The sequence below is a fragment of the Photinus pyralis genome, unplaced genomic scaffold (assembly GCF_008802855.1).
Source record: "Photinus pyralis isolate 1611_PpyrPB1 unplaced genomic scaffold, Ppyr1.3 Ppyr1.4_LG6, whole genome shotgun sequence".
NCBI lineage: Eukaryota > Metazoa > Arthropoda > Insecta > Coleoptera > Lampyridae > Photinus > Photinus pyralis.
The window spans coordinates 16,439,562-16,466,913 of record NW_022170663.1 but is presented as its reverse complement, the minus strand read 5'-3'; the positions used below and the strand labels follow the sequence as shown (position 1 = coordinate 16,466,913).

Below are 27,352 nucleotides of genomic sequence, written 5' to 3'. Positions count from 1 at the left end.
ACGGCGCGCGGGCAAACATCCCCTGTTGTCAGTGAATCTGGTAAAATTAGTCGACTACTTTTGCAGTTTATTTAGTAAAAATCTAAAAAAAGCGGAGGGAACGAAATCATCCCCTATTTTCAATGAATCTCGAAAAATTTGTCTTTTTGTGTCTTTCACTTGCTCAGTAAACATTTAAAAAGTGCAGAGACGAAACGGTGCGAAAACATCAGTTTTGTCGTTGATACCCCATTAGAATGTCGATAGATTAAAAAAATACCATAGCAGAGTGGCCAAATTTGGTCATTAGTATTTAAGCTCTTAAACTATAAGTGATAGAAAAAAACTGACCTCGCAATCTCGATGTTTTTTTCAGATAAACTGGTGAGAAGAATTAAATGGTTTTGAAACCACCATCAGCTTTTCATTTTCAGTTGTGTTTTTTTAAATACAGTGAGCGGCTAAAATATGGAACAAATTCATTTAAAAATCAGGTGGTGGGTTAAAAAAAATGCTCACAATTTTTTCTTGCACATTTTTTGCACTAAAGAGAAAATATATAGGGTGCGTCAGAAAGTAGCTACATTTTGATACTAAAATGAAACAGTATTTTTACAATCCATTTTCGAATTCTGTGCCAAATACGCATAATAAAAATAATTTAAAAATGAATTTCAAAATATACTGTCCAACTTTGGGATCATAATCTACTTTCTGACGCATCCTGTATATTTTCTCTTTAGCGCAAAAGCATCGGCAGTTTTATTTATTTATTTATTGTCCCTCTCCTTGTTCTGGGCCCTCAACACTTCAACAGGCTTTCACCCAATTACAGAGTGACCCACATAATGCTTCTTAGAGGTGCCCCCACCGAAGGTCTTAAGTTTTTTAACCCAACACCCGATTTTTGAACGAATTTGTTCCCAAATCATAAAAATCATAAAAATGCATAAAAAAGAAACAGCTGAAATTAATTAAATTAACGTTGTTAATTGTTTTAAATAAATAATAAAATGTTTAATCAATTGGGTTTCCTTTTTCAAAAGCTTGACTCAGATTGAAAAATCGGTTTTCCGGTTAAATAAGGATGTACAAATTGCAAATCTGTGGTACAATTAGTTTTTAATTAGAATTAAATAATAGGCACATTAATTTCAAATTCGGGACAAATGGGGGTACCAACCTTTTTGAGTTGCAAAAAGATTTCAAAATTGTGGTAACAATATCATAGTTTAACTTCTGCTAGTTTTGCCGTAATAAGTGTAAAATTAAGTTATATTCAATTATCACGAAAAGTTATCCCAAAGTCTCAATTTAGTGCGGTTTCACGAGGATATCCCCCATGGTGAATTGCGAATACTGAACCTATGGGCAGGCGATATGAATATGAATTTTTCTGTTCGAAAATGCCTTGCCACAGAGATGGAAAATAGATGCATATTATGAGAGAATGTTTACAAATTAGTATACATAGATATATGTTATTCAACTGCCATAAACATAAACGCACGACGCCCAAAAAGCAATAAAAAGGGAGCGGTTTTACTGCATATTGATTAATTGCTTTCGTTATACATTTCAGATATTAAACCCTTATTGAGATCGTTTTACATTTTAATTAAATTAAAATTGTGCTAATTAAACGTGAACGTAAAATCGAGTTACGTAAATCCGTTTCCGAGTATAACAATTTGAAACAGAATGGAATTCTCATAATTATTATTTAATATATCCGCTCAAGACATGTACGTTGTTCATAATCACGTTTGTGTTTCGTAATTATACCATTTTGTTAGGGATTTAAGCTTCGTGCAGCCAGAGAGAGAGGGAAAGACGCGGAGGGTATTATAGTTAATGCCTTTTTTATGTAAAAGGTAAAACAAAATCTAGCTTTGAGAGCGTGCTCCGAAATTAGTTCGCTGTTTAGTTAGAAAATGTTCGTAATTATTATAGGTCGCAATGGGCTGGATACGTTTTTGGACGCAGTCAGTCGACCATCGATGACCATGAAGTACAGATTTCTTCAGCTGGTAGGCTAGTCAAAAATTAATGAAAAAGACACTTTCATTCGATTTGATTTTTTTTGTAGAAAACTCGGAACCAACGGCGTAAGTCTAAAGAGGACTAGATTTCAGGAAGTTTTGAGGGACAGGCAATTAAAATTGTTCATTGACTTAGTACCTATGTCGCAAGCCGCAAATTGTTATTAATCCATTAATTAGCGATCGTAAAACCGAATTAGAGTTTAATGAGAAGGTTAGGCCGCCAGACATTTGTTTAATGCGTTTAATGATGACACACGTCGAGGTGTTCCGTAATTTTGCACGAGCTCGATTGTTTATGGGAGTACTTGAGAAGTCACATAATATGATGAAATACGACATGCAAGGGTATAAATTCCATACTTTAAGTCGGTACTAAAAGTCACTATTTCTATACTATGAAATTTGAGCAATTTCGCTTTCCGCTACCTACCAATTATCCACATTTATCCGATCTACTGAAATTTTGTGGATTTGGCATCAAATTTGTTGCAAACCCGACCAAACGTTTCGCTTGATTACACAATCCAGAATGATCTTCACTTGCTCCGAACAATTCTAGCCAGTAAATTCGCTTTCGCAATATTAGCCGCTCAAATCTCGCTCAAGATTAACATTTATGAAAACAATGTCCAAAAAGCATGCGAAATTCTAAAATTTTAAGACAATTTCGAATCTACAAGATAAAGATGGTTGGCAGAACACCATCGGAGCACTTAAAAGGCCAATAAAATAAAATAACACAAACAGTACAAGAAGAGCTTACTAGGGTATTCCAGATTTCCAGTCGAAAGATTCAAGACAGGCGCTAATTTCTGAAATATTAGATTCAGAGTAGAAATTGGTTCTAATGAATCCATATGTGTCAAAAAATAAAGTCATTAAATACTCAATTGTACCGTGTGTTCTATTTTGGTTGACTGTAGTGTATCTCGGCTGTTTTCGAAGATAAGGACTTGCGGTTTTCGCGACCTGTACCGCTTTTTTGTGAAATTTAATATCAAACTGAATCAGTCTACTACGTTTGTTTCTGAGATACAGGGCGAAAACGAAAAGTTTGACTTTTGGGATGTTATCATAAGTATCTTACTACCAATGTACGATAGAAAAAAGGTAAAAACTTTTAGATATTTTTACGTAGTGGACCATCTTTGTTGAGATTTGAGCCAAAGTTGGTATTTTTAACTGCAACACCCTGTATATCAACGTTAATTGATCTTCATTCTCTTTCAAGATTACATTGATTTATTACAACCTAATTTTTTTTAATTTTTGCCATGAGCCAATTGTTTACGGTTTTTAAATAGTATAGGCCATGGATTCATGCAGATTTTGTTTTATTTATTGTATCCATGGTAACTAAGGCGGCCGATACCAACCAATAAAAAGGCTGACGGTCGTATCGAAAATTTGAAAAATATCATCCCAAAAAGTCAAAACCTACTTACTGTTTTTAAATAGTAGACCGTGAATTCATGGAGATTTTGTTTTGTTTATTGTATCCATGGTAACGAAGACAGTCGATACCAATAAAAAAATTGCAACATTTATATAGGTAATACAGTATGTACAAGATAAGAATGAGCAGCATGGGGAAATCCGAAACTAAAAGGCACAGAGTTACTTAAATTAGCAAAAAGTTTCGTATTTTAGGGCTTAGTATAATGATGTTTTAAAAATTCGGATTTGGTGTAGTAGGCGTTGACAAAATGTCAAAATAATTCATTGATTGTTCCGTTAAATAACATCATAAAGAATCATATTGTGCCATACATCGTTCTATTCGCAATAAAAAATGCTACCTAATACAGTATGTACTTTTTTCCGGTCCAATACTGGGACTATACTGGGAGGAGATCTAAACGTATACTAACACTATACAGCTATATGAAGAAACAATAACAATTTGCAGAAAAAAGAGATGAGGGAAAATCGGAGGGAACAATGCACATGCTTGAGAGGCAAGGGAGAAATCGGACTGCACATATAGACGAAATCGAGGGACACTTACACATAACAGTTTCTAGGAAGTGCTACAAGGAAAAGAGAGGTGTTTTGGGTAGATAAAGAACTTAAGCAGAGATGGAGAAAAAATTAATACTGAGCCAAAGTGGAGTAATTGTAGGAGAGGAAAGGCCTGGCACATACGGACGACAAAGTTGTAATGGCGACAGTAGAAAAACAGATGAAGGAAATATGGGAAGAATGGAGAGATACTTGGAAAAAAAAAGGAATGGAGTTAATGTAAAAAAATCAAAGAAAGATCGCGGAAAAGCGATAGAAATTGAAGGAAAAAAGAGTAGAAGAAGTGAGAGAATTTAAATATCTGGGCAACCATACGCAAAGAAAGTAATGGAGCAAACGCATATGAAGAAGAAACAAAAATGGAAAAGGCGGTAAAATACGACGAGAAGCGAAAGAAACAGCGATCTGGGTGAGGATGAACGCAAGGGAAAATTTGTGGGAACAGAGAAAAAATTTACTTAAGAAACCAATATGAATAGCAAAAGGTTAGAGATATGCCCTTTTAGGGGTTTGAGTTACAACTTTTTAGAATGGAAAAGGGGGGGGGGATAATGTTTTCTATTCTCAATTTTTTAAGGATGGGATTTTGATATTTTGTTTTTTTACTTTATAAAAAGCACCACATTTGTATGTGACTGTAAAAAAATGAGCACAAAACAGAAGTTTGATATTTCGTTGTCGGTGCTATGGGCCACAGAAATATCCAAGGGAAAGATACAGGAAGACAAAAATAACAGCAAGGTTCGGATGGGGAATTGAATACAGAAGAAATGAAAAATTGAGAAAAGAAGAAGAAAGGAAATGCAAACTATCCGGAAAGAAAGATGATAATATTATAATTAATTTAATATATAATAAATAATTAATATAATTATAATATTCATATTATAAATCATCTGGTATGGGAATGTAGCAGAAAGGAAACATTAAATGAAGAGGAATGGAAAGAAAATATTTTAGAAAAAAGGGGAAACAAGAGAGGAAAGACAAATTAATTAGAGTAGTAGTTTTGTAATATTACGTCAATTTTCAACGAGAATTTCTGAGTTTCCTAAGCTGGGATTCTGTGTTTTGTGTACAAAATGTTTTGTGGATATTGACTCGAATACTACCGAGGCGTTTCATGTGCGAGTTTTCTTAGAAGATGGATATTTTAGGGGAGGCTATTTTCAGTACCCAAATAACATACGCCAACGACTTTTCACACAATTAGGGCTCATTTGAGTTCCATGTAATAATTCGGGATCGTAACCGCAAACGAAGCAAATTAATGAAATTACGGTATGCATTCTAATATTACCCAAACCAAATTCCTCTATCAGTATTCAGTAGGTACTTGTTATGAAATGAAAAAAAATTGGGATAATATTAATTATTGAAAATGACTTGAATACCCTACGAAACACTGGTAAAATTTTTTTGCAGAAAAGTTACACCCTTACTTGTAAGAAATCTAGATTGAAATTCTGCACACGTTCCGCTAAGATTTCTCTTTCATTAAGGTGGCAAAAAAACCAAATGGAATCTCGATTCGCAAATGCCTTCAATAATTAATAGACGAAACCCGAACTTAATTTTTGTAATTTGCACGTATAATGACTGGAGCATTAAATTACATTACAACTGAAATAATTAGAGGTACTTTCCCTTTTCTTGAAATGTGAGCATTTCGGATTAATTACAGATATCTCATGCATGTCGTTTAGGAAATGAAAACGGTTAATTTGCAAGGTACCGTTACTGGTGTCAATTTTTACTTAATTAACTTGGAGGGTGCTAAGTAATTACCATTTGTCCAATCATCGTGGTATCGGAAATCGCACTTGATCACTCTATGCACTTACACATTCTTAAGTACTAGGTAACGTACAGTTTATTAAAGACTAGATTTAGAAGACTTTCACACATTAAATGCCGCGAGCAATTGACAACATATAAACACACATTCTCATTACACCTGTTGCTGATGATGACCTACTGTTGGTCTACGTTGTCGGTATCCATCTGAATCTAAACTCTAGAGACAATGTCGAAGGCTTCCTAGTTTATCCCCACCGCGGGCGTCAAATACTACGCTGCTACTATATAATGAACGGAACACCTCCCTCGCATTCCTTTCGTCAGGGGATGATGGCTTAAGTGCTTTCTAGATTTTATCGAGCTGGGAGCCAGGCGTCCTTTATGAATTGGCCTTATTCGTAAAATTTGGTAGTTTTATCTCGAAAAGTTGGCGCCGACACTATTAAATTTCGACGAGACACAGATTTAGGAATCTGGGATGAAATTAGTTCGGAATTGTCACTAAGGGCGGAACGAATTTGCTATCTTCAACAAAAGTGGATTGTCTACGTCTACCCATTGATCAATGGTAACTTGCTACCAACAAAAATTCAGAAGGTCTCCCGTAGAATAAATCAGCATCGAAATCCAAATTTTGACGATTGTAATTTGTAATTTTCATTTAAATAAACAAAAATTTCAAAAATACGTCCATTTGGATAGCTAGTGGGAAGATTAACATTTTTACCTCCGCACTCCCTATCCCTACTTTAAAATTATAATGCATCTCCAAACGAGAGTGAGGAGTAAAACTATCACTGGAATTACTAAACATTTTCCAGAAATCATCTATCATTATTTTTATTGATTCGCAAAAATTCTTCAGTGATTCGGTAGGGAATCTCCAAATAAAAACCCGAAAAATTCGCACTTGAATTTCTAAAGATCTTGCCGAAACTATTTTTTTGAAGGACCTATAAGAAAGAAAACCTAAGAGATCTAGAGTTTGTAACGCAATTCTCTCAAGAATCAATCACTGAAAAACGTTCAAAGGATCTTTGTAGAACCTAAACAATTTCTGAAAAATGTCCGAAAACCATTAAGCCTCAGAGGATTCTTTAACAATGCCTTAAAAATTCCTGAAGAATGTTTGTAGAACCTTTACCAAACCTCGAAACTTCAATAAAAATTCTCTAAAAATGAGAAAATACTTATTACTAATAATTTGTTTATTGACTAAAGTCAAGCAAAGTTGCTCCCAATTAGTATTTGGATAAGTAGCCACTAGAAAATGCCGCTTGTCGTCTTTTTGTTGATTTTAACTTAAATTTTAATCATGATGAAAATTGCATTACGTATCTACGTATACAGTATACAACATCGGAAAATCGAAAACCATATGAGATACACAGTCGGTTAAGTTAGAAAAATGTTAGGTATTTTAGGGCTTGGACCAATGATGTTTTAAAAATTGGGAAATTCCGATCAGTTCCGAAGTATTCGAAAAAAAACGAAATTTACCATATTCGTTTTTATTTTTTCTAAAAAAATCAAAAAACATATATCACTGCTTCATAGGCATTTTTAAGCTCTACAAGATGGTGCTCACAGATTTTCTCTGCGACATTTCGTCTTTGAAAAACCATCATCAACTTCTTATTTGTATATGGATCGGAAAAGGTATACATACAGTATTGTGTAGCATTCTTTATTACGAAGACGGCGATGTATGGCACAATATGATTATACCATTTAAAGGAACCATCAATGAATTATTTTGAAATTTTCTGAACGCCTATTACACCAAAAAAATGTTAAAAATTGTTTATAATTAAGTCAGAAAAACGACTTGCTATTAAATTTTTAACATTTTGGTGTGGTAGGCGTTGATAGAATGCCAAAATAAATCATTGGTGGTTCCTTCAAATGGCATACTAAAGATTCATATTGCGCCATACAGCGTAGTATTCGTAATAAAAAATGCTACCCAATGGGCCAATGCAGTATGTACTTTTTTCCAATCCAAAAATATGAAGTAGACGATGGTTTCTCAAAGACAAACGTCGCAATGAAAACCCTTGGGTTGTAGAGCTTAAAAAATGCCTATGAGGAAGGGTTATTTGTTTTTTGACATGTTTTCAGAAAAAAAATATGGTTAATTTCGGTTTTTTTTTTCAAATATCGTCGGAACTGATCGGATTGGCCGAATTTCTAAACAATCATTTTACTAATCTCTAAAATACGCAACATTTTTCTAATTTAACCCACTGTCACACTGTGTATCTCTTATGGTTTCCGATTTCCCCGTGCATTTTTATCTTGGACCCAGTGTATATACTGTACAGGGAGTTCTATTAGTAACGCTCGAGGAATAAGATTTTGTTAACAAAAGAGGCCAAGAGAAATTGCTGGAAATTATTTTGAAGTTTCTAAGTTTACCGCTAGATGGAGTATGATTGATGTTAAGGAAAAATATACCCAACAAACATGCATAAAAAGTACAAGCATGCATTTTGCATCATTTGGATGCAGCAAATGGGGTGGGCTAAGGGGAACATCTCTTTAAAGATTGGAATGTAACTTCGGATTAGGTTAATCTACATATTTTCGCATGATTGGTCTTATTGGAAGGAGCTCTCTTCGTGAAATCAGATTTTACATGAATGGAGTATTTTTAGTAAACGTGGCGAATGGTTTGGTTTGACATTAATATAAACTTCGCAGATTTTCTTGAAAATTTCAAATGAAATGATATAATTATTATATGATATTATCAACTAAGATGAAAAAAATAAAATATCAGTGAAAACCGCAAGATATGGCGAAAACATTCACAAATTTAAATTTCAATATTTATATTCATCCAAGTTGGCATTGAAACAACAGAACACATAACTAACGATAATGAGACTATGGCAGTTCAAACGTATCACTTAATGTAAGTTTTTAAACTATGAGCAACAAATAAATTATACAAACTTTAAATCCGAGAAATATACTTAAATTAAATAATAAAGGAAACAATAATTAGAACTAATGTAAATGTTGATCTGCCATCATTTTCGATACAGTATAGAGAACAGCAGCTTCAATTTCAGTCATAAATATGTTATGAATTTCATGTCTAATTCTCGCCCTGTTTTTTATCCTCCTAACTACTAAAAGCATAAGTGTGTTAGGTCGTATGACCTAGCTGGCCATGGAAAACACTCCCCCTTCATAACAATTGGCCAGAAGACCGCAAATTCAAATAATGTCGCACATTCAGCGAGAAATGTGCCGTGCCGTGTTGAAACAAAAATATTTTTTAGGTTGAGATTTTTTCTCAGTTTTTTGTAATTAAACCTGACAGAATTTTTGTATATTGTACAGGGGGGTTCATATTCATGGCTCATCATTGGGATCTCTGTAACGGTGAGAGATACAGTGTAGGTAAATGGGAGCAAAGTTTCCCTTTTTGTGTGACAAAAAAACTTTTGAAATTTTTGAAAAATTTGTGAAAATGACTGAGATGTCACCGAAAAACTGAAAATGTCAAATTTCGTGTCCATTTCTCATACCTTAAACGGCCAGAAATGTGCGGTTCCCGTTAGCACCTTCCGAGGCACCTTCTATGGGCACTAGTTTCGGAGAATCTGAACCTGTTATTAGAATTTCCATATCACGCTGGATTCTTAAGGGCGCCATATTGGATTTTTACGGAATGAGATAAAGGAAAAAAAAAGAATAATAATGACGTGTCACAACTCTTTATACATTTTACGTTCATTTCTCAAGAAATCATCCACGGGTAACTAGATCTTGCTAAATCAACATGGCTACGATACATTCATTCATTCATTTCTATTTTTTGTTTTTTTTATGGAAATGTCCACTTTAAGATGGGACAAATCAAAATCCTTATGGAAAAATTGATCATACAATTAATAAAAAAACTGACAAGACATGATTTTGAAAGGTTTTTAAGAAGTAAGTGATTCAAAAGAAATAGAACCGGTCCCGCCGGAGGGAGAGGAGGGGGGTTGACAGTACACTTTTGCGGTTTTTCAGCTAGAAAATGGCGGATCGTAGTATATTTCCTAGAATGACTGGACTATGGGCGGATTCGGTTCCGGTGTATGACGCGGCAAACAGCACAAAATTGCGGTGCAAAAAGAAACCCAAGTTGGACGTGAGCTCCATTCATTCCATCATAAAAGCACGAAAATTAGTCAAAAGTTTAATATTTCGACACCCGTACTCCATTTTTACGGACCCCATTATTCTAACATCTAATTAAAATGACGGTAGTTGATTAAGCAAAAAACGGCCGTCAAGTTTAAATTGGCCTGGAACAATTTTAATTTTCTAAGGATTCATGTATATTTCATGACGGAAATATCCTCATAGGTATATTTCAACTTCACGCTGACCAACAATCCCGAAGGATCACGATCATAACCCACATAATTCCAGCGTACTTTATGGAACTTCGAGAACGACGCACGACAAACATCAAAAGGTTATAAAATTTCTATTACCGTCGATAAAACGGGCATTATTTCTGTCTAATTTAAGCACAAATATTTCCGTGGTTTAGGCAAATACGCACACTTTTCAAATTTTATTATAAGATTTTCTATTTTGGACCGCCTCTCGATGTTTTATCACCGGACTATTTTGGTAGCGGCGGTGATGAGTAAATTATAATGTATAATAAGACTAAATGTGTCGCGGTTATATCGATGAAAAAAGTACACAAGCCAACAAATCCAAATATGGCAAACGCAAACTGGGGAAATTTGCAAAACAGGAAACACATTTAAATCGTGATACGTCCGGTTAAAGCTAAATGTGTGTTTTTTGGCACCCGAGTTTACGCAAAAATATGAGCAGTGCAAAAGTTAAACAAATGTGTTTTGCAAGTTCGAATTATGTAACTTTTTACTAGCGGGTTGCACTAAAAAAGCATCGTTATGTATGTGTTACATTCCCATAAAAGGTAAAATTTCAATGCGCAATAATTAGTCGAGTTATGTAAAGCTATTTTGTAGAACACACAGTCGCTAGAGATCTGACAAAGGGCCTAAATGCATAAAACCTCGTAGCGAGACTCAAAGCAATGTAATAATTCAACATTTTCCTAATTTCTATTACGACACGCCTTGGAATCGGTAGGTTGAGTTACCAAAATTATTGAAACCAAATACCAAAAATTGCGTATTTAGATTGCCCTAATCTATTAAGGTTCGCGAAGTTGGAGTACCGATATCAAAATATCCCATTTACTAATTCACTACTTATATGCAATAATTTTGTTACATGTTATGGTTTACAAGAAAACAAGTAACAATTTGAGGCCACTGTTTATTAAAAATTTCTGCTTTTTTACCTAAGGGTTAACTCTAATAAAAATATGCTAACTAGATACATTTTTTGTACGAAATTTTCTTTTCTTTAATTTTTCTCATCGTACATTATTTCAAGAAATGCATAGTTTTGGAGATATCTGCGAAAAACCTACATGATACCTACATGTCAATATCTACAATTTAAGTTATTTTGACTTAAAAAAATGGCGCATGTAACCGATACCTTAAAAGTTGATTACTTGAAAACGGTTGGTTTGGAAGTTTTGCACCCCGCAAACAAAAGTGTTTTTCTTTTTTATTATTGTAGATTATGAGCATCTTGAGAACTTTCGTCAACCGCCAATTAAAGAATCTAATTTAAGAATTAGGCACTACCTACGGCGTCCCGCCTATTCAATTACAAATTAGCACATTGCCATTAAATGCAAATATGAGCAATTGTACTTTCCGCGCCAGTCATTTCAATAAATAGAATAAATTAGAGGTTAACATTCTCCTGGAAAGACACGTCGCTTTGCTTACGTTTTATCACATATACTTTATCAAAAAACAAAGACATTGGGTATTCAGTATTCTAAAAATGCTTTATGTAATATAACAATGTGACGTGTGGAAATTTTTCATTCGTTATTAAGCATCGGTAGTCAGCTAACGCACAGAGTGCCAAGACATATTTTTTACGCGATTTTATATGTTAATAATTTATGTTCCCTAACCGTGTTACTTCCGCCAACCAGTGTTTGACACTGAAGTATTTCGCCTTTCGGTCAAAATTGCCGGAATAACTTGTATGATGTACGCTTAGATATTCTCCCGAAAGAAGAAGGAATCAGAATCTCAATCTTAATATAAAACACAGTCTGCTTAAATACACCATTTATACTTTGATTTGTTTGTGCCCCGAATAACAAAATAACTCAAAACTGTTTGCACACACTAGACAATAAATAACAGAGACCCAGCAATATTGTGCATAAATCGTATGTTCATTCGAACCCTTTAAAGATCCAGATAGATTTTTTTTCGAATTTCCTTCATTGCCATAAAACCTGTTCAACTAATACATTAAAATGGATAGGCAATTATTTAACAAAAAAGGGTTCATTTACGAAAATAAACTTTTTGGTGTTTTCCAAAATTTGATTTTCTATGGCAACATTAAATAATTTCTGTTGTAAGAAAAATTGAAACGAAAACACCAACAAGACCACAACAAAAGGTACGCGTTTTGACGGCAATGCTGTTCAAGGTTTCGGATGTTTTCAGTTTTCCATTTTCTGTTCTGGTATTTTTATTTAAAGATCATGCGCAATTTTACATATGTTCGCCAGGAAAAATGCAGTTTAATCTTGCGAATTAAATGACCGATTACGACCAAGAGAATAAATAAATTAAAGAAATATAGCAAACGAGCTCCTGGGTATGGCTATAGCATGTGCAAAACCAAATTTTAAACCTGATGTTAGTTTTGCTTTTATTTAAAGTGTATATGTATGAAATTTCATTTGAATGCCTCCATAAATAAGCTGCGGATGCGCAAAACCAAATTTTGAAACTGATGTTAAATTTTCTTTTATTCCAAGTGGTTATGTACCAAATTTCATTTAAATCCCCCTATAAATCAGAAAGTTGGCACTGCGCATGCGCAAAACGAAATTTTGAAACTGGCGTAAAATTTGGTTTTATTCCAAGTGCCTATGTATCAAATTTTATTTAATTGCCTCCATAAATAAGGAAGTTGGCACGGCGCATGCGCAAAACCAAATTTTGAAACTGGCGTTAAATTTGCTTTTATTCCAAGTGCCTATGTATCAAATTTTATTTAAATACCTTCATAAATAAGAAAGTTTGCAATTCGGTCTGTAAATGGTCGAGATGCGCAAAGGGCACTGTGAATGCTGATCGATTAGGTTCAACTTTTGGAATTGTGTTTTATATGGCTAAAGCTATGCGCATATTGAATTTCATGCAATTCGGTTCATAACTAACGGAGATGTCAAAAGGGCCTACTTTATTTTTTGGGCTACATTGCCAATTCACGAACTCCGATCTACAAATTTGATAAAGAATCCACCTGCAAAATTTCATCGTAATCGGTCCATTCGTTTATGAGTTATCGTGCTAACGAACGGACGGACGGACAGACACAACAAAATTATAAACTCGCTAGGAGCTCGTTAATAATGGGCCGAGTTGGTAGGGCAGTTAAAAATATAGGTAAAAAATAGATTCCCAAATAATTCTTCAAAGGTTCTTAAAGAAACATAACAGCAAAATATAGAGAGCTTTTGGTAATTCTTGAGGGATTTTTTAATTAACTTTTTTAAGATTCTTCAGGAGTTCTTCCAAGATTATTGAAAGATCTTGTAAAATCCTTTAATGATTTTCATATTATTAAATGCTCTTTTTCTCCAAACATTCTTAAAAGACTCTTTAAATAATTTTGTAAGGCATTCGCTGAAGATTCTCCGGAGGATCTTTAATGATTCTTTAGATAAGTATCACGTATTATCCACAGGCTATTCCAAGGCATCTTGGAGCTTCCCGAAAGATTATTCAGAGACTCGCATATCCATATTCCTAAAAAAATCTGGAGATTACTTCTGGAATGCTTCTGAAATTAAAAATCTCTGAAAGTTTATGAACAGTCTTTGAATAATCTCTGAAAAACATCTGTTTTAATCCAAGGATCTCTCAAACATCCCTGCAAAAACTCCCTGTCAAGTTGCTTTGGCATACGACGAAATAGTCTTATCAACCAAATAGAAAACTGTGTCCAACATAAGGATGTCTATCCTGGGGATCTCCGAACCTATAGAAGATATGGCGATGGTCAAATTAGGGAAAAGCTGTCCAATTAAACATCATTAATTATCATGCTTTAAAGATAACCAAAAAACTTCGGAAGATATGCCAGAAAAACCAAAATTTACCGATTACGTTTTTATTTTTTTCTGATGCAATTTGAAAAGATTATGAAAAATAAAAACACTTTCTCATTGTCACTTTTTGAGCCCCACAAGACGCCGTTTAGAGATTTTCAATACAACGTTTTATTTCGAGGAAATCATCATCAAGTACCACGATATTCGACACACACAAAAAAAAGCATAATAATTCTTTAAATTACGCATCTTTTCTCTATGACCCTCGTCGTTTCTTCTATGGTTACGGAGATCCTTATTTTGGACACAGTGTATATACATAAAATCCAGTTCTAAACGAGACTCTATACTAGCATACAATTTTTATGTTGCAAAATTGGAGTATAGAGAAAAATTTTAAAATTTCTATTATAACAAAAAACAGCACTCAATTTGGAACAAATAATGTTTAGTCTTCAGGCATTTAGCATACACGAGAAGTCCCACTCTAAAATGTAAATAAGTGTAAGAGCAAAAATTTGTATGGCACAGCAAAAAGTACAATTTTAGCACATGGAGGATAGGGGTGAAGTTGGATCTCATTAAATTTGTTAATAGTGAATATATCGAAAACGAATTTTCTTAGGGTGGATTTTCCAGATACGAATATCTGAATAAAATCCATAAATTCCTTGTCTTTAAATTCCTAAGTACCAAACTTTCAGGTCTAAACCAATTAGAAACAAGCCACTTCTCCTCTGCAAAAACCGGTAAATTTGAGTCCCAAAAATATTGCACTTTAATTCCTATAACAGATTTTTAGTAAAGTGAATTGAATGTAACTTTTACAGTGAAAACAAGACTTGTACCAGAAAACTTTCTAAAAAGCAAATGTTTCCGTTTCCATACCTTTTGATTTAGTCGAATGTTCCTTAAATATATGGGCACATTTCACACACGTCAAGCATAATTTACTGCGGTAATTCAAATTGGGAACACGATATCGAGACAACTCACCTCACAACGCGATTACAACTCAACTGTTAATAAATAAAAGCAAAGGCCTTATCACCCGAATTGGTTTCTTTTAGTCAATACGTTCGATTAATCATCTTTCTTTGTATCTAATCCACTTTGGCATTGAAAGAATTACTGAAGTATTATTCACTCCCCTGTTACTGTTTTGATTTACCTACACAAGAATTTAATTTCTAGATAAGAAGCGCGTGTAAATTACTACTGTTTCAATTAACAATGATCCCTATCTACAGTGCTATTTATTAAGAAATAGACATACGGATTTACGTATATTATTTTTTTCTATTTCTACTTTTAAATGACAAAGTCTCTTCTGAAAAAATACATAAATTTAAATCTGAAATTTTACCCCCAGAACACTTTCCCCAAACTCACTATCTAATCAGAACCCCCATTCTGCAAAAATCACGATCTTGTTAAATTCGCCCAACCAGAAGCAAAATTTTCAGAAAACATCGCCGAGGAAATATGTGTCTCCAAATAAATTTCGCCCATAGACAAGTTTGAATCTAAAACATTACTTCACGCCCATTAAAAAAAGTTAGTCTTGACTAAATCGCCCGGTGGATGCGAAACCAAAACCCCTGAAGTATTTTCCTCTGATAAAACTGAACATGTGACCCATATAAATTTGAGCTCACAGTATCGACTCAAAAAATACACTCGCTCGTGGTAAATTAATTGCGTCCAGGTAAAAATGTTCGTCCAACCCGCCACTCAAATATTTACCACCACAAATCTCTAAATATCCGCTCCCAAAAAATTTCGTTATTGAAACATTACCCCCCTCGCTTGCCACATATTTTACTTAAAAAAATTCGCACCCAAAAGCTTCTTTCTCCCCCATAACATAACATATCCTCGGATTAGTCGCCCATAAAAATTTCCCTTCAAGCGAATTCGGCTCCAAAAACATTTTTTGACAAATTTGTACATACAGTTCTGTTCCTTTTCATGGATTGGAATTTAAGGGGAGCGACTTTGTGTTTTAAATGGAAAGAAATCTCAATACGTAACGTATTTGAACTATTGGGCTTAGGTGTAGCAATTGCCGATTAAGTTGTGACGCAATGCCGTGGTCGATGCAATGTAAGAAAGAGACGAAAAGCCCAGCCTCAGTATACCACACCTCCACAACTCGAATCTATTATGGTGTTTTCTTACGAAAGTCACAATTGTGCGCATTTATTTCAAAACGAATGAGATAGAAAAACATTTATGGAAGACTAATTTTTTAAAAATTAAATTGCGTGAGTGCATTCCTTGTTGACATCTAACATACTGTTCAATGCTTATAATTCGTACATAAATGAGTACCGAGTGTGACGTCTGGTGGTAACCTATCATTATAAATCGGTTTCCATTTACTATGGCCATGACAATCGATAATTGGAGTCATGAATTTACTGTACAAATTACAACAGAAAAATGAGGACGAAGCTGTTCATTTTACACTGATAACCCCAGCAGACTGATTGGTTTTCAATAAACTTTAGGCAGCGTTTATAATTAACATGACCTGCACTAAACAAGAATTTTCCGCCCCAATTAGGCGCAAAACTGCATCTACATACTTACAAGTGACCGTTGAATGAATGGCGTTTAATCCGAATGCACAGGCTTAACCAACATGTATAACACAATAACGGCATTTGAACTACAATGTGAATGTTAAAAACACAACACATAAACGATCGTGTTCAACGATATCATATGACAGAAGGTTATCGATGTGACGGTAATCATGTTTTGAATATATTAATTATCGAAGCTCAATTAAAACCAATGCACTTACGAGGGCTCACTTTATAAGTATTGCGCACAATTATCTCGACTCGTGCTCGGTTGGAAAAGTCTTTCAGCGCATCTAACAAAAATTGTGTTATTTTCCAACCACAAAAACTTGATAATTATAATTATCACCTTAACAATTTCCTTTCTTATTTAGTCGATTAATTATACGACGCCCTTGATACATATTGAAATTAGTAGAATAAAACAATGTGGATTGAGTTGTCGTCGAAAAGAATTTACGCCACAGATCAAGGTCCAAATTCACACGATCCAAATTTTGGTGATTCTCGTTTCCCACGTTTTACCCCTTGAGGGGTTCCAGCTTAATGTTAAGCTAACGCGCCTAATTAAAAAAAAACAAAATGAAGTACCCTCCGTACCCCCATTACGCACCCTTGCCGGGCTCCTTCCACAATCTTGGAAATTGTTCTGTCTCAATCACATTGTAAGGGTGATAGAGTGACCCCCCGCATCTCGTTTACAATCACGCAATTGTACATTTTCCTCTAGGTCTAACCGTTCAGGCTCTAGAAAGCGTCAAAGCTATCTACCTCCGACCGTCTGGGAACCGCGAATTTTTAAACGGGCGCGTGCACCTCGACGGCGATGCTGCCAAGCCGCTCCAGGGCATTTTTCTACATTCATTTTCTACAGATTTCTCCGAATCGATCGGAATTTACTTAAAGAAGGAAGGTCACATAAAATTTAAGTTTCAAAGTCCACTAAACAAAAATGTTTGTATTGTATATGATGTACATCAGACCAAAATTCCTCAAAAGTTATTCAGATTCTAAAAAAACATTCAGAAATTATTCTTGATTCTTCAAAATCGCTATCAAACAGAGGCCCTTGAAAAATTTTGGATAGAATTTCTCTAAAATTTTTAAAAATGCAAGCGTTGTCTTAAGAGTTACCCTGCCGATTCTTAAATGATACCTTGGCATTTCTCATGAAGTCTTTAGTGGTTCTATGGACAATCTACAAATTGGATACACTCTATCAATCCTGGATTATAGACCTGGAAACTGAAACCTTATTGGTCGTAGCCTAACAGATTAAGCAAAGCCCACCGGTGAATAACACTTCGAGAAAATTCTGGATCTTTTAAAGAGTCTACAAAAATGCTTGGAGTATTCTTAGTCGAATATGTTAAATAACCTCACTTGGTAAAGTTGCTCCATGATTCTCCAGAAGCTAATCAAAAATATTTTATCCATATACTGGAGATATTTAAAAAAATAAAAATCCGTTTCGGTAATTCGGAGGGGGAATCACAATGACATAGTTGCCGACGCACCCCCTCCAACCCCCTGCGCCCTAGCCACTCCAACTTTTAAATCTTAAACAGTGACCCCCATGTGTGAGACGTCGTTGGAAAGCTCTGAAAAAATGCTTTCCAACCNTGATTCGGACCTATCGGAAGTTATCTATGATAGTAACACGTGGCCTCAAGGTGTAATAATAAGACGTTTTAAATTTTTTCGAGGTTCATTCGATAAAGTCAATCAACCATCCGTGTAAAACATTTAATAACAAACCAGTCGCGACAAAAGCGGTCAATATCTTCTATTTAAATGTTCAATCGATTCGCAATAAAGTCAATGAAATTGAACTGTTGTTGAGTAAACATCAATATGAATTTCTTTGCTTTTCTGAACACTGGCTGAGCTATGACGACATATCTAATGGATTTAAAATTCACAATTACAAGATTGCAAGCACTTTTTGTCGACAAACCTCCAAACATGGGGGCGTTATAATATTACAAAAAAATGGACCTTCAAGCTACATCACTTGATAAAATTAAATCACTGTCAATTGAAAAAACTTGTGAAGTTGCAGCTATTCATAGTAATTCTCTGGGTGTTACCATATTAACCGTATATAGAGCCCCTTCCGCTGATTTCGAAAGGTTCTTGGTGCAACTGGATAAAATTTTGATCAGTCTTTTTAAACAGAATTATTGTAAGATTGTGATATGTGGGGATTTCAACGTTTATTTTAACACTGCAAATAGCCACACAAGTGAACTTGTAGATTTATTAAAATCGTACAATTTTGAACAATTGCTGCACTCTGAAACAAGAGGACAAAATTGCTTAGATAACATTTTTGCAAATTTCTCGTCAGACAAGATATGTAACACTTTAAATCATATAACATCTGATCATCTGGGCATTCATTTACAGTTTCGTATCGACATTACGCCGAACATGGTAACACAAACACATACCTATAAACATCATAGACCATTAACGATGGTGGGGTGCTCAAAGTTTTACGAGAATCTTACGCAATGTTCCTGGGATTTCTTACTCAATACGAATTTAAATGTTGAAACTAAATTTAACTATTTTCATAATACTTTGATTGATATTTTTAACAATTCGTTCCCACAAAAAATGGTCAAGTGCAATAAGGAAGGTATTCATTTGAATTGGTTTAACCCCATATTACATACCATGCGTGAGAAAGTACGTTTATTAAGCGAACTAAAAAAGAACTGCCCTTCCTTAAAATTACAAAGCCAATTCTTGGCTTTAAAAAGAGCATATAGAGCAGAAAAAGCTAAGGTAAAAATGAATGAACAAATTATTAAATCATCCAAAAATCCGAATAAAATGATGTGGCGAATTATAAATTCTTATAGACAAAATGAAGATAATGGTAGGGTCGCAGATATACCGCATCTTAGTGCTGAAGCATTCAATGAGTACTTCATCAATGTTGCTAGAAAACTAACCGAATCAGTTATATCTACTCACAATATCACGAATGATATTGGCATTCTCCATATTACTGATACACCTAAGTTCCAGTTTAAAAAGTTTACCCCAATAGAGACCCGTCAATTGATTAATTCCTTGAAATCAAGTAAGTGCAGAGATTTATATGGCTTGTGTACCTTTATGATCAAGTCTAATATTAATAATCTAGTATTACCAATTACTAAACTTATTAATTATTGTTTTCATTTTAAATACTTTCCTGATCAACTGAAAATTGCAAAAGTCATACCCCTACATAAAAGTGGCTCTGTAAACGAAATATCCAATTATCGGCCAATCTCGTTATTACCAGCCCTCTCAAAGATAATGGAAAAAGCGATGTACATCAGAATGAACGAATTTTTAAACATAAATAGCTTAATTTCTAATAAACAGTATGGTTTTCGTAAGAACATGAACACTGTCGATGCAATTATCGATTTTGTTTCATTTACAATTAAATGTTTCGAAAATGGCGAATTCTCAATGTCCACATTCTGTGACTTAAGCAAAGCATTCGATTGTATTTCTCATTCCGCATTAATAGCGAAACTTCGAACTCTGCATTTCTCCAACGACAGTATAGATCTAATCAAATCCTATTTGTCGAATAGGTACCAGTGTGTGCAGTGGAATAACAGTCTCTCCAAGAAACGCCTCATTACACTTGGTGTGCCGCAGGGGTCAATATTGGGGCCTTTGCTGTTCTTGATGTATGTGAATGATCTTGAGATCATTCGCAATTCACAAACTTTTAATTCAAACTTGGTGTTGTTTGCGGATGACACGACATTCAGCATTGGAGATAAGTTACTCAATAATGCATTTGAGAACTCTAGCTGTCTACGTGCGTGTGCATTTGATTGGTTTAAACGTAATAGCTTATCGGTGAATGTTAATAAAACCAAAAGTATCTGTTTTACGTCTAAACCCATACATGAATCTTTTGCTAAGGGCACGATAAAGTTCTTGGGTGTCTATCTTGATCCCAAGCTCAACTGGCACAATCATGTCAATTACGTCGCAGTTCGTGTTTGTAATTCAATGTACTTATTGAGGAATTTAGTTGATCATGTCTCTACTTCAGTTCTTAAACTAGCGTACTTTGGCACTTGTCACAGTATCTTGTCTTATGCCACTCTGGTGTGGGGTCATGTTTCATCCACAGGTAGATTATTTCGCCTACAGCGGCGTGCATTACGCATTATTAGTGGTTTAGCGTATCGGCAGGACTGTAAAAGTTGGTTTATCCAATTAAAAATCCTAACCCTGCCGTGTATTTTCATATTACAATGCCTTATTTATGTCAAAAAGAATATTCTTTCATATGAATCAAACACCATCAACCACCAACATTCGACAAGATACAGTTCTCTCCTACGCTTAAATCAATTTAAACTTCAAAAATCTCTTAACGGTCCTAACTATTGGGGTGTAAAGTTTTACAATGCGTTAGAGGATAATATGAAAAGGTTAGAATTATCCCAATTTAAAGCTTCTGTAAGAAAGATTTTAATCACGAACGCTTTTTATTCATTTGAGGAATTTTTACTGTTCATTCAATCTTCTTGACTTGTGTAAATAACGTTTGTTATACAAACACCAATTACTACTGTAAATAGAAAGATTTTAATCACGAACGCTTTTTATTCATTTGAGGAATTTTTACTGTTCATTCAATCTTCTTGACTTGTGTAAATAACGTTTGTTATACAAACACCAATTACTTATTATTATTATTATTATTAAGTCGATTAGAAAATAAGATTCCTTTATTTTGACTGGTTTAGAGATTCTCGGGTTGAGTTAAAAAGGTCAACAGAAATTAATCATAATTATCAACAATTTGTCAATTAGATTAGATGCGCGTTTTTCAATCACGGTTGACGTAAAAATGTAAAAACCACCCTTTTTCCGGCACATCCAAACGCGCATTTAACCTTTGTACGCTTTAAAACGGCCTCAAATACAAAAATCCAGGACGTAGATTACGAAATTGCTTTTGTAAATTGAAACAAATGACCGAAAAAGTTCACTAACCTATTCAAATGATTAAACGATCTCAATTTAATTCTCCTCATATACCAAAGTTCAAACCAATTCAATAATATTAATACGCACTGCCGGGAAGAAGTGTTAAAGAGACAATGGGACTGATTTGTTATCAAAGGGTGTTAATAGGTTCCGCTGACATTTACTCTCTTTGTTTAATTCTGATTGTAACACAGTTACCACATTTCATCGATTAATCTATTACAAGTTATTTATTCTTTTGTTCGGGATTCATTCAGTTGAGTTAAAATGTTGCACTATAGTTCCTGGCAATTGTGCTCTAGTGCAATGTACGCCAGCCAAATTAGCAAAATGCATACTTCAGATTATGAATGCCATTATTTACCGTCTAGTGTTTTATATTTAGAACAAGTGTTTTGCTTTGTACGTCTGTACATTAAATGATCACGACTTATTGCACTGATTTACCAAAATAATAGGGTTCAATTTTCACCTCCCTTCTACTGAATGTAAGGGATTTTGTGTTGTTAGTCCTAGGCCAAATATTAAGGGTTTGTTCTGTCAAAGCTCTTTCTGTACTTTGATCATCGTGGTCCCAAAACTGATCCTATAAATTAGCCGATAGCCAATCCTGGAGAGACACTACTAAAAAAATTAATGCTAATTCACTTTGATGTTATTTATTGTAGACAGATTGGAAACACCTTAGTAAAAAAAACAATTTAACAATTTCAATGTGAATTTATTGTTTTAACGTTTGGCTCGAAAGTATAAAAACCCAAAGGTGATTGCCAAAAAATGTACGCTCATCACATGCCACCCACATTTCGACGCGGTAACTTCAAATTCATTACCAAATACTAAGAGCAGATTAATCACTTCAATGACGTTAAACCGCTCCTCCGTACTAAACGTTTCGGACTTCTAAAAACTTCTAAAATAAGTTTTAGTTCATTCTCGTTCGTACGGGAATTGGCACAAAATTACAGGAAGTGTTTACCTAGTGGCAGTATAAATATTGCGCTATAAATTCACAATCGCGGATATCAAGAGCAAGTACCTCAATTTCGAGTACGTCTATAATAAACATTGGCAGTTTACAGTTTTGAATACTCTTTCCATAACTATTGTTTGCTTATTGTCGACAACATATTAATTGAAACCTTCCGACGGCAAAAATCCTCCATCAAAACCAAAAGTTCTAGGATGTAGTTATTTAGAACAGTTAATCCTTGTGTGAGCAATTTGTTTACTAATGTTAATGTTTTTTCAACTGCGGAAGATAAGTATTCCTTCCAACAATGAAGTTTAATCCCCTTTTGTTCACTATCGACGACACAGCTGAATTTTTTTGTAGCGAAAAATAACGCAGCGCGTTTAATTATTCTGTCCTTGACCGAACACGCCTCCAATTTATGTGACGAAAACGCGTGTATTTCACAATGATGTTTATCGTCTTCTGATCGCACAAGAATTCCCTTTATGGTGTAATAAATAACACAGTCCCTTAATCCCCTTCTAGATATTAATTAAAACTCGCTCCCTTGATGTTGAATTCATTACAGTGCCTATCAGGGCAAAAAAGAATGTTGCATCATTTAAATAATAAAAAGATACCCTTGAACAATTGGTACTTTTGTATTGTCAAAACTTATATTTTAAATGGAACTCATCCAGCAGGGTGAAGACCTTATAAGTTGGATTCAGAGAATTCTACTTTAAAATTGCGAATTGAGTTTAAAAAGAAGGGTTCGAAATTGTTATTGTTCAACAAGTGGAATATAATAGTAATGAATCACTATTTTACATAGTGGCTCGCTGGGCATTTGTACGACCTCTGTGTTTTGTGACCGGAACCATATCACACGCTCGAGAATTTCGCGATCGATCGACGAGGGCGCTTGATTGCAGGCGAATTCTAGATAGATCAGGTGAGTCTAATGGGGTAAGTTTGATTTGGGTCCAACGCAACGAAAGGACGGACGAGTTGGCCCGTGAAAGCAGTAGTGGGGTCTTCGTCGGGTTCGAGCCTACTCTATTAAAGACTGGATAACCAGGCTCAGTAGCAACAAGCAACCGAGTCTTTTTTAGCAGGGTATCCTTATGGAGCACTGGATGGTCAACTATCACCTGCGGAACGTTGAGGAAAGCCCATGTGCAGGTTCTGTGGCAGGGCAGATAAAACTACCGAGAATGTGGTCTGTCCTTGGCAGCTATCTGGAACTCGGGAGGGCGAATAAACTTCGGATAAATACGGTCCTATCCTTTATTGAGAGGAACGGGCTCTGAACCTAGTTGCAAAAGAAAGGGGGTAGGAACAATGGGCCTCTTATGTGCCTAAGCGCTGCCTCGTCGGGCCCCTCTGCAAATAGAATAGAATAGAGAGAAGCATAAGTGACACACCACGCACTCGCATATAAGCAAAAGCAGCTTGATAGACAATCCAACCGAATGTTACGCGTTTCTAAGTTATTGTGGTGCCCGAGACCGTGTCACGTTTCTTGTTCCACATATTTACTTTCTATTTGGTTAAACGAACGTAAACAATGGACCCGAGCTTACCCGACGGCTTTGTATGCTATTTTATTTCCCGGCAAGTGTGAAATCGAGAGATGAGAACTCACTTCTTTTTCGTTGATTCAGCTCTTAATTTTCGTGCTAATACGAACGAACGAATAAGTGGCAGTACTCAGGACCGATTGGCCACGGACACGCGAGTTGGTATTAGGGGTTGAAATAGTCTGCGTTTTAATTCAATTAATTAACGTTAAATGAAATTAAATTACATTGAACTGAAGTACTTCGATGGTGAATTCGAACTGAATATAATTAACAAACGCCTGATTAAGTCATAAGTTCACTCTACACTGGAATTTTATTAACTGTCTAATACATTTTTTCTGTAACTTTTCTCTACGATTGACTCACAATTCAAACGCACATTGTACTATTGCCTGTGAGCTAGTGGGAACCATTTTGAGCATTTAATAAAATTAATTTTGTTCTGCTTTTATAATTTTTCTTCGTTGCATTAATTTTTACGCCTGTTGCCCTTAAAACCCCTAGTCAAAGCTTATTTGTCTGATAGCATCCATTTAACTCCCATTACGGTAATTGGAATTCGTCGTTTGAGCAATAATCCTTAAAATTGATGGATTCGTTGACAACAAATAGTTCAATATTGATAGCAAGATTTTCAGTGGTAGTACCACCAATTCACATTCTGGCCGCAAGATAAATCAAAATCCCTCTACTGCGTGGAAACAACCATCATAAACGCTCGAATAAACGGGCTCCCTTACCGTTAAAATTTAAGACATTGCTCAGAGATCTCACATTTAGACCTTGTTTGGATATAGGAGAATCTGGAGAAATAAGTGTGCCTCGATTATAATAATTCGCCATCAGAACTCAACAAAGGAAATGAAAATTACACTCCCTTGATCAAAATTATGCAAGTTTCTTCAACCAGAACCGGCCTATCGACAAAACTGTGACAAAACCCTATAAGGTCTCACCCCACATACTTGGTCTATCTTTTAAAAAATCCATAAAATATTCAACCTTGAATATTAAATACGCCGTAACGCGATATTACTATAACAATTAACACGGACACGCAAGATCCTGATTAAATTTGTTTAACACCTCCCAAGGATGAACAGCGTTACCTGAAACTTATTCTTGGGCCCGAAGGTCGGGAATTCGACGCGGTGCCCAAGTTTTGTCACGCGTATCGTTCGTAATGTGCCGTTATCATGACGCGATAAAAATGTTATTATTATGCACTAACAAAACTATTTGTAGAATGCGTGACGTAATTTTAGAGTTTCGCCGCCCTGTATAATAATTGGTGAGCCCCCGCGGTTTTCAAATGTAAAACGGATACAACCTAAAGGTGGGTTTTCGAGACGGTACTCACTTTTAGCGATGCGTGGGCGTAATCCTTTATCAGGTCACAAAGTCGCACAACAGCTGATTATAAAACGACAACATAAAACATAAACGGCGTAACCGACGACGGTAGGAGAGTGACTGATTACGTAACTAGTTTTATTGGCCTTTTTTGTGTAATGTGTGTAAATAGGAAAAAAACGGACGCGGACGCCGAGAGCGAATGCGGACGTCGAGCTAAAACTAAAAGCGCGCCGACATATTCGTGGTTGCAGCACAGAAGCAGTGGGGTATTTTAGGATTTCGGGACGTCCTCAATCGTAGCATATGTGTCGATGCATACAACAGGAGTTTAACTACTATCGAATTACGTTTATTGCTTCTAATTGATGTTACAATGAACTATGCGGCGGCCCAAACAATTTAAATAAATTACACGACGGGAACGAAATGGGCCCCTTCCTGGCATTTTTCCGTCAGTCGCTGCAGCTGATCGTCGGAGTTCCAGTTCATAGGGAGGTACAAAACATGCATTTTTCGAAATGAAAGGCACCTTTTACAAAGTCTCCAAGACCAGCATATCTCAAGTTCCTCTTCATTTCGAAAGAGCATTTTGCGGCCTGCTTTTATGTAGACATACGTACATACAACATCTATCTAAAATTGACAAGACAGGTATCAGGCTCAAAAATCATTCAACGGTCTATTATTTTGTTTTTGTTAGTTTGGTTCTTAGTTTTTCAGATCCAATTTTGAAGAAATCTACCCCCAACTTCAAGACAACTTAGAGCTCTAACATTTCGAAGTAAAGTATTTAGGTTTTTCAAATCAACTTTCCCAATTTTTAGCTCGTGCGGGTATTTTATAATTACTATTAACTACCCCTTGCTGAGTTGATGAAATCAACGAAGCGGTTTCAATTTTGTTTGTTTGATTTTGGTGTTTATATGACTATAGGGATTTCCCAAACCCGCCTTATAAACGCCCAACTAATATTAACGGAAAGCGATAAAATGCAATAGCTGAAATTTCCCACAACAAATTAATTCAGTAATGTATTTAATATCAATGAAATTCCCAAAAATTCAACTCAGTAATCCCTAAAGGAGAAGGCACACCCTCATTTATACACCACTAAAATCAAATCGATCATGCATCAATAGGTTAGTAAAGCTGAGTACTTATTAATAATCACTTCAAAATTTAAAGAAAATTAACATTCGTGTAATCCCTGGAAGAACTAACTACAATGTTGATTAATTGAAAAAAAAACATAAATGACCCAGTGACCCAAATTTTTATCTCCGCTCTAAAACTAGAATTTGACCTAAAACTAGAACGGGAACCCTAAAATAAAGTAGGTGTCAAATCCTTCAAAAAGCAAAGTTTAACCACCCCCGATTAATAAAAGGTTATTTAGAAAGTAATAGTACGGCACGGTACTCACGGGATCCTTGTACCAAGCCCCTTCAAATGAACCCTATATCGTGTAGAAGTAGTACGTGGGACGGACGGACGGACGACAAAGTGTCGCCAATAGCGTTTTTTCACTTTTGAGGAAAATACGCTTAAATTCAGTGATCATTAAACAATGTCGAGTGAAAAAATCAAAATATTTTACAGATATTAATTAATTCTTTTTCCTCGATTTTAATGCGGTGGAACGACGGAAGGAAATGAGAAAAAAAGTAGTTATTTTAAGAGAACACTTTCGAAAAACGCTCTATCAATTTTAACCTTTCTATGAGAAAATTCGCTGGTTTCTTCATCCCTAACGTTCTACAATCTAAATTGTAAAGCAATTA

At 35.1% G+C, this 27,352-nt stretch overlaps 1 protein-coding gene across 6 annotated transcripts in view; it reads right to left on the bottom strand.

Moving 5' to 3' along the window:
• LOC116173368 overlaps positions 1-27,352 on the bottom strand; it is a 62,185-nt gene that overhangs the window by 25,663 nt on the left and 9,170 nt on the right. Inside the window, exon 1 of one of the 6 annotated variants that reach the window (XM_031490791.1) lies at positions 25,576-25,801. The exons of 1 other annotated variant lie outside the window; for it this stretch is intronic. Coding sequence is in view for 2 of the 5 variants with exons in the window: in XM_031490790.1 (XP_031346650.1) it covers positions 5,835-5,849 (15 nt within the window). In the remaining 3 variants the exon portion in view is untranslated. Of the gene's footprint in view, positions 1-5,834; positions 6,064-14,949; positions 15,132-16,656; positions 16,859-25,575; positions 25,802-27,352 lie in introns of those variants that run through there. 4 more of the 6 variants (XM_031490793.1, XM_031490795.1, XM_031490790.1 and 1 more) reach the window with 4 other exon arrangements.